Source organism: Gastrolobium bilobum, unplaced genomic scaffold, assembly GCF_033153095.1.
Source record: "Gastrolobium bilobum isolate Gb01-03AN ecotype WA unplaced genomic scaffold, APGP_CSIRO_Gbil_v1 utg50461, whole genome shotgun sequence".
Taxonomy (NCBI): Eukaryota; Viridiplantae; Streptophyta; class Magnoliopsida; order Fabales; family Fabaceae; genus Gastrolobium; species Gastrolobium bilobum.
In genome coordinates, this window is record NW_026899333.1 from 21,431 (window position 1) to 30,966 (window position 9,536).

At 36.5% G+C, this 9,536-nt stretch overlaps 1 protein-coding gene across 1 annotated transcript; it reads left to right on the top strand.

The window, feature by feature from the left end:
• The first annotated feature begins 752 nt into the window (after positions 1–752).
• Positions 753–3,358, top strand: LOC133289717 (F-box protein At2g26160-like). The gene is made up of 2 exons (XM_061487712.1): positions 753–2,186; positions 2,972–3,358. Exon 1 carries the CDS (start codon positions 1,030–1,032, stop codon positions 2,149–2,151), a length of 1,122 nt encoding a protein of 373 aa, XP_061343696.1. The 5' UTR covers positions 753–1,029; the 3' UTR covers positions 2,152–2,186; positions 2,972–3,358.
• The last annotated feature ends 6,178 nt before the right edge of the window (positions 3,359–9,536 follow it).

The window sequence follows — 9,536 nt, forward strand, 5'->3', positions numbered from 1 at the left end:
GTAATTTATTAGGTTTTAAGTTGCGACTTCTTTGAATATATAAATCATGCTTAATGAGTCATGATTCTGGTTGACTCTAGATTTTTTAAATGAATTCATCAATTCACTAGGTCACGCGTAACGTACCAATTATAAGTGCATCACTAACTCCCTTAACTTAGCTATTAAAATTTATATTTTTAATTTCATAATCTCATCCTAACATCTTTGGATATTTCTTGTCCACCAAGTTCTCGCATAAACATATTGGGACCTGAGCACACTTTTGACCAAATAGGACAACTTGACAAAAAAAGAGAAAGTATGTTTTTATTTATGAAAAATATATTTTTCATGTTGTATTAGATAATTTTGTGTCATATACACGTAAAAAGTAGATAAACTCATTTTTTTTTCTATAACGAGCCCCACCCACTTTGTTATATGTTACATGAAATAAAATTATCTCACACAAATAAACATATTCCCTTTTATTTATATCAATTAGGGTATAATTGTCATATACATGTAGTAGGAGATAATAATTGTCTCTTACTGATTCATTTGTATAAGTGAGGTCCACTTTCAAAGGAAGAGAGAGAAAAAATAGAGTAAAATCCATCTTAAATTTGTGTGTACAGGATATAAATTTTTTCTTACGTGTAATACAAGACTAATAAATCCCTAGCAATTATATAGCATTCATACGTTCCCCCCCCCCTTCATTTATTACATTTTTATTTCTCTTAATTTTGTCATAAAGACTTCTCAAGTCAACTGTTCCGTGCGAAAGTTTCCTATGCAGAATCTAGAAAGGAAACTTCACAAACACGATTTGGAATGATTAAAGCGAAGTCTTTGCGTTCCATTTCGTTGGTTTCTCACCTTCTTGTAAATTCGTAGGTATCATCTTCAGTCTTCACAATCGAACACTTCCAACAACCCTTTTAGTAAAGGCCTATAGTGATAGATCCAAGCATCAAAGGCAGAGCAAGTTCATTTCTCTGTTCTGCAAAGTCCACACACAAAGAACACAAGTCTTTTGAAGCCATGGATAAGAAAGTAGACTGGTCTGAACTTCCCATAGAGCTATGGCCCAAGATCGGAAAATCTCTCGAGAATAACATAGATGTTCTCAGATTTCGCAGTGTCTGTGAGTCCTTTAGATCTTCTATCCCTCCCTCTCATCCAAATTCTCCTTCTTTTCCTTTGCAAATACCTCACCCCATGAACCCCTCCATAGAAACCTACCTCAACCAAGCAACCATTTATCGTATTGAACCAAGTCATGGAAACTCTCTCTCCTGTTTGGAGCCTTTAGCAGTTTCATCTTCTTCCAAAGGGTGGTTGATTAAGGTTGAAGAATTGAAGAATCATCCTTTGACTTTGCTGAGTCCAATATCTGACCGCAAAATCTTGCACCCTCGTAGCACTTCTCCTATGTTGTGGAACTTGTTGGACTATCGGGTCATTGAGATATGCAAATCATATACTATTCAAAACACTGTACGTTCCTTTGTTGCTGCAAACAAAGTTGTGTTCTTTCCTAACTCTCCTTGGATTGGTGTTGAGGATTCAGTGGCTTGTAGTATCTTTCAAGAGGGGAAATTGGGATTCATGAAACATGGGGATGAGAAATGGACCCTTGTGGATGACAAGAATTTCTACTATGATGATGTTATTGTGTATAAAGGTCAGTTTTATGTTACTGATAGATGGGGAACTATTTCATGGGTTGATATCTCTTGCTTGAAGTTGATACAGTTTTCCCCTCCCTTGTGTGGATTTGGGAACAAGAAGCATTTGGTGGAGTCATGTGGGGTTCTTTATGTTGTTGATAGATACTATGACAGTGAACCCTTAAGAAGAAACTATGTTGGACGCCCTAATAGAGATGCTGCTGTTGAATGTTTCAAAGTTTATAAGTTGGATGAAGAATGGGGAACATGGGTTGATGTGAAAAACTTGGGGGATAGAGCATTCATTTTGGGTAATAGTTGTACCTTCTCTGTTTCTGCTAATGAATTAACTGGATATCAAGGGAACTGTATCTACTTCACTGATATCTTTGATGCTCGTATGTACAACTTAGAAGATCATACCATCACTACCATTGAGTTTGATCCGTGCCTTGATAAGTCTTTGTGGTCTCACCCATGGCCGAGAACTTGAGGGCATAACCAGTTTAGCATTATTTGAGTTTAAAGGTACACTTCAATTTCTCTCCTTATTTATGTATTTTTCTTAATAATGTGGTTTCCATCTCATCATATGAGCATGGCTTGTTTCTTAATTAGTTTATGTTTACTGAACTTTCCTTTTATTTATGTCTCAATAAGTTGAGCTGCAACATAATGAGTTCATTCAATCAAGATGTAGAGAATACTTACTTATGACAAATGGATATTGTAGTGGTCTAACCCATAGTTGTCAATAGCGGCCGACCCCGAAAATGGTATAGCGGTGTAGCGGATAGCGGTATTACCGCTACGGTGAAGTATTAATTCCACATATATTATACTAACAGTCAAGAAACGAGGCAATCCTGCTTGTAGTATTAATGCTCAAACATAAGAAGTCACACAAAAATCAAACACATAATTCCACAATCAATGTCAAATACAAGGAACATAATGGAATGATCCAAAATTAAACACAACTGAACAATAAAATTGTCAAATAGTCAAGTACAAGAAGTGAACTAATAAAGAAAATCATCATCATCTCCGGATTCTCCATCAAATTCCAACATGGGAGTGGTGTAGCGGGTAGAGGTATTGCTGCTACGCTACGCCGCTACCTTCCGCTACGGCCAATGTCACGTAGCGTCGCGGTTTGTAGCGGCCGACCGCCGCTACCCGCTACGGTAGCGGTTTAGCGGCGCTATGGGCCGCTACTGACAACCTAGGTCTAACCATTGCTATTTGCGCCCCGATGAATACTTAAGGCTGCTTTAATGGCTTCATTGATATGTACTTTGTCTTTGCAACAGTAAAAAGCATACGAAGAAGGACACCTCTCCCTGAAGAAAGGAAGAGTGCAGACACATTACTAATTGGCATAAAATTGAAGAGTTGATCTTGTTATAGAAAATCGCTATGCTTGCTGAGTAATTATTGGTCCATTTGCAAGTTGGTTGAGATGCAAAAACTTGACTCACTGGATTGTGTTTGTTCTCCATGATCTGTCCATTTCACTTTGTATTATGGCAAAACTCAAGAACATTTTAGTGATAATAGTTGTACTTCCAGTAGGTATATAATTAGATTTTGTTGTCTAGTTTGTGGAAGGTAGCATATGTACATTATTAGCGTGGTACCTTTCTACATGTTCTCTTGCTACAATCAAGTATGTTTCTGTCTTGATTCATAATCAGCTGAGAATTTGATTGTTAAATGTTAATTCATATAATTATTCCATATTGCTCGATCTTCACTTGCTAATGGCTTTCCTAGTAAATTAGATTGATTCTATCTTATATATTTTCTGGTTTGAATGTGTCACAACAGTTCTAAGTATCATCCAGGTTTTTGCTCATTCATCCACGTGAATGGTATTCCACAACCACACACACATATATATATATATATATATATATATATATATATATATATATATATTACAATTTACATGGTGCTGATTATTGGTTGAACAATTTGTTTAAATGTGTGAGGAAAACAACCATTTGGGAAATAAGACTCCCATAGTTGATAGTTTCTGTAGTTATGGGTGGACTCTTAGGCCTTGTTTGGGGCTTTTTGACCCAAAAAATGCAGAATGTAAGAAATTTCACCGGTTTAATTCTTTTGCCAAATTATTTATCAATTTAACATGAGTGATACACGAATGACGAGTGTGCGTGTTTAAGTCACATACCACACCATATGCGACTTGTGCGAAAATTAGTGCCAAGCAAGACATGCATCTTGGGTATGCACGTTTAAGAGACACATGCACCCTATGAGCATTTTGCAGAACACAAATACATGGCAAACACTCTTTAACTTTTGCACAAGTTACGCATGGAGATAATGCGTGACTTAAACACGCACACTTCCCGTATGCATTTCATTCGCATAGATTGATAAATAATATGCAAAAAGTCCTTATTTGGCACACGATATAGGATAAAGCTTACGAATAGGTGTAACACACCGTTCTAGAACCGGTTTGTTAACATCGCATTATGATATTAAGCGCAGTTACAATCACATGGGTTCAATTAAAATCCGGATAAATTTTTCTTTTTAAAACGACGCCGAATTTAAAATATCCAATTGCGTGATTATAACCATATTACTTTGCGGAATTAGATAAATCAAGCTTAACATCATGTTCTTAGTCCATTTTTAAAACCATTAATTTACTTCTTATTTATTTCACAACTTCTACTATATTGTAGATCTCTTCGTTGGCTACGCGTGGCTTCAAACCGCGCTCAAATCGGAGCACTGTAGCCCAAGTTATGACAATTGGAAGCAACACAAAAGGGTGTTGATCACAGGCCCCGCGCGCTTCAGCGCGCTACCGGGCGCTCAAGCGCGCGTTATCGTGCGCTAAAGCCTCCATCTGGGCGCTTAAGCGCACGGAGGCAGGAAGCATCAGGTCTTTCAGTGTAAATGGGCGCTTAAGCGCTCACCAGGGCGCTCAAGCGCGCTATCCTGGGCGTTTAAGCCCCCATATGGGACGTTTTAGCGCGCAGAGGCAGAAACATCTCCTTCAGCGGCTGAGGGCGCTCAAGCGCGAACCAGGGCGCTCAAGCGCTCGACCCTGGGCGCTTAAGCCCCCACTCTGGGCGCTCCAGCGCGAGGAGGCCGAAAGCATTGGCTCTCACAGGGGCAGCAGGGCGCTAAAGCGCGTTGCCAGGGAATTCCATTACCCTCATTTTTCAAGTCCAAGTCTAGGGGAAGATGCATCCCCATTCCAAACCCCAATGGTTCATGCCTCAAAACTTAATCCTAGCACTCGTCCAACCTCTCCTCATGAGATTTAGCTAGAATTTGGGCAGCATAACCTTTGTTTTCTCAACGTTTCCCAATTTAAACAAAATGTACCTAATTGATTCTCAGCCCAACCAATTCAATAACTCAATACATAACAAGCATGCATATATTGAATTTCAAGTAGGCATCATTTACAGTACATGTTCATTACAAATCATGGAACTTAGCTTACAAAACACTATGATCATTCCCTTGGCTCCCATCAACAAAAGAGATGACCAAAGGCATGAGCATAGGCTAAGTCCATTCCAATATACAAATTATACATCTATGAATTGTCTATGAATTACAATCCTATACATGTGAGCTACAAAACAACATGTATGATATCAAAATACTGGATCCTCATGCATCAATACTAGTCCAAGTATGGCCACTTGCCACTGGTGGCTCCTGCAGCATCCTTACCTGAAAGAGGGTCCCCACAACACGGGGTGAGATATACGAATATATCCAGTAAACCAGGGGTCCTTGGAGCATCTCTCCACCCCACAGTTCCATATCAATGTAATAGCAATAACAATAATAATGCAGTAAATACATATCTATGCAAAGTGCAATAACATCTCCAAGAGAAATCCCTCGAGCTCTCAAGTTGTCCTAAGGAAACTCAGATGCAAATAGTTCTACTGGCCAGCTAACTACCAAGTATGATTTACGCATCGTCATGCAACTTACCAACATAGGGAAACACCATCCTATGCCACACCAAATGCATACACATACGTATAACAAAACATTACACTAATTTATTGCATTTATATACATAATCACAACCTCTACCCTTTCAGGGCTTGGTGGAACAGTCAAGGGAATTACACCCAAGGTCCGAAGGCTTACCTCAAGCTTCAATTCGACCTTTGTTCACCACCCACGGATTCTACAGCCCGTTAATTACAATACTCCAATTCTCAAACAAAACCTACACAAGGTTTAATGCAATTAGCACATATTGCATTTACTAACATCTCATAGCTATCAACCAAGCTATACAATTCATACCACACATAAGCATGAACTTACCTATCCGATGGAGCTAATCAAGCTCCATAGCTTGCTCCAATGGTTGATCACTCACGGTTGGTCCAAATGTCTCAATCCTAGACATCACAAGGACACAATCATCAATCAACCAAGTCAAACCATTGATCATAATTGCAAGAAAACTCTTCAACAAGCATGATAATCTTGCAATATACCAAGTATAGTATTTAACTAACTAGGCTCATTTTTACCGATTAAATGACATTCCTAGCATTTTTCACAACATGCTCTAAGCTCCATTCTTCCTAGAACATAGCTAATTTAACAACATTTCATCAAAAACCATAAAACATTATTCATAAACCCTAACTCATGCAATTTCAAGGAATCATGAGGTTCAAGGGGTAGAATCTTACCACCAACGATTGCACCACCAAGCAAAGAGCGTTCCTCAAGCTCCCATGGAGGTAGAAATTCCCAAAACCCCAAAATCTCACAAAGGGCCGAATTTTTGAGAGGCAATATCTCTCTCCACAATGCTCCCCACTCAAAGCTAAGCTTAGATTATGAAAGAGGGGAAGATTTAGAGTGGTTTAGGCTTTTGAATCACTCCAATCGGTTGGGATTTGCTCCCTCCTCTCTCTCTTATTCTCTCTCCCTTTCTCCTCCTTCTCCTTCTTCTTCCTTGCTTCTGTTTCTGTCGACGGGAAAATGGGGGGTTTGGGGTTCATTTTTTGTGTTTTAGTCACTTAACATAGGTTAAGTGACTTTAAGCGGGTATTGGTTCGTCTATCCATTTAACTCCAATAATTACCAAACTTCACCCAAAAGTCTGGAATATTATTCTAGGAATATTTCCACTTTTATTATTATATTTTGGGTACTTTTGCCTACACCCATTTATACCCTTTAATTTTCACTAAGTACACTTTTTAACTTCAAAGTGACTCAGATTCATTTAATTAAGCCTTATACTTAATTTTACTCACTAATGCATGCTTAATTATTTAATTACATGTAATTTGCTAATTAATTAGGTTAGGGTTATTATAATAGGGGTGAAAGTGGGCTGGGCTGGGCCGAGCTTTGCCCCGAAAAGTCCAAGCCTACGTCAAAAAATTTCAATTTGGCCCGGCCCAAGCCTAGTATGAGTCTAACTGTTAGCCTTGTTTGACCCCTTTATGAAAAAAAACAAATGGCCTGACTTGGCCCGTTAGCCTGTTAATTTTTAACTTCCAAGCAGAATCATGAATCAACTTTACAAAGTACTCAAATTCTGTTGCTACACCAAAAATCATAATTACAACGTCCAAACAGAATCATGAATCATAACAAAACTAATACAATATACATTTAAGTCATTTTCAAAAGAAAAATGCTCAAATTAAATAATATATATTTCATCAGATCCAACAAACAAATCCATACTATGTAAATTAAAATAACTACATGAATCTAACAAACACATCATGATGCTTGTAGTAAGTATAACCTCTGCCAAAAATCTTTTAATATATTCATATACACAATCTAACATGTTGAGATGTTGGTTCCTCCTATATAAGAAATAAAGTAAGATTTCTGTTAAAATATAATCAAATATGATTAAGTTATAAATAATTGCAATTGATTAAATTTATATCTTTTTTTTTTCTTCAAGGCATACTTATTCTATTTTATTTTATTTAAAATAAATAGTACAATATAGGTCGGCATGTAGGCTTATAGGTCCGGCCTTTTGAAAGTGGGCCTACGGTCTTTTTATTAAACAGGCTTTTTTAAGGTCCGAACCCGGCCTATTATACAAAATATACTAGGTTAGGTCTAGTCTGATATAGGCCGAGCCATAAAGCCCTGTAAGCCGGCCCGACCCAATTTCACCTCTACTTACGAGCATAAGGTCGGATACTATAATGCACCGTATAACGCAAGTTATGTAAGTTTTTATATTATTCAATTGTTCAGTACGTCAGAAATGGTTGTATAATTTTAACCCATTTCGTGTTTGTTGTGCCTGAGAGTACAGTGTAAGTGATATATTATTTTAAGTTTTTATACGGTTCAATTGTTCAGTGTGTCACGCATGATTGTATAATTTTATCCTATTTAGTGTTTGTTGTGAAATATAAGTTTGTATAAAAAATTAATTTAATCCAAAAATTTAAGTTATTAAGTGAAGATCCATCAATGATTTATATACTTATTTAACACGTTCTTTTACACAAGAATCCACTGCTCATAAAGAATGAATAATGCACAAACTCATACACATGTGCTAAGAAATTTTATAAAAGAAAGTGTGGTGGGGGAAAAGACGGTAATGATTGAATTCGTGACACCGAAATTCTGATACCATAAAATACTAATTCAACCCAAAAACTTAAACTGTTAAGTTGAAGTCTATCACAATTTGTATAGGATTCAAAAAAATTACGGACAAAAAGCTAAAAATATTGTTATCATATATAAGTTTGCAACAAAAATTGTTCAAACTAAATTAAACAATTGAATCATATAAGCATTTTAAATCCTACGCAAATATTTGCCTATCTTATTCCAATGAATTCCAAAAAAAAAAACTTGTAAATCATGATAATTAAAACGAGCATAAAAGATAATTTACTCAGCATGTTATTCGAAGACATTAATATGCAAGACTATGGTTTATGAGCGCAGATCAACATCAAGTTTTGAAGAATTGTTAGAAAACAGAGAGATCTAACATATTACTGAAAAAATAGACCCACAAAACAGCATCCGATTGGTATGGCTGAGAAGCACATTATTTAAAATATCAACATTGTAATACTAGAAAATAGAATTTATGTACAAATTATTTTCACCGTCATGCAAATTACAAGCAAAAAAGGACAAGGAGTTGGGGAAGACGTTGGAATGACCTACCTGAAGTCAACATTGGTGAGCATAGTGTCGGAAGTGAGGTGAGATGGTGACCATAGAAAAGAAAAGGAGGTTGAGGAATTTAGTTCATTTGGGAGTGAAATGTATATATATATATATATATATATATATATATATATATATATATATATATATATATATATATATATATATATATATATATAGGATCCTTTGACACCAGTGTCAAACTTTGAAATTTAACACCAAATCATAATCGTTAATTTTTGCCAATCAATGGTTATTATTTATTGGAAATTAATAATTATATATTGGCTTTGTATCTCTGCAGTAGCTAGAGTTTGTCTTCTCCCGCTGAGACCAGTGTTTAAAATCCCGGCCCGGCAATCGACCCGGCCGATGTCAGGGGTCACAGGGTCACGGGTTCAACTGGGGGCTCACGGGGTCATTACGTTGACCCGATTTTATATATTAAAAAAATATAAATATATATATCCTATATGAAAATATTTAAAAATAAATCACAAATCCTCAAAGATTAAAAATATATTTAACATAATTCACCAATTACAACCACAAGTCAATATTACACAACTTAATTAAAGTATCAAGATACCAAAGTATAAAACTCATATTCTAATGGTACCCAAGTATCAAGATACCACAAGTCTAGGTTGCTGGGAGAGAAGA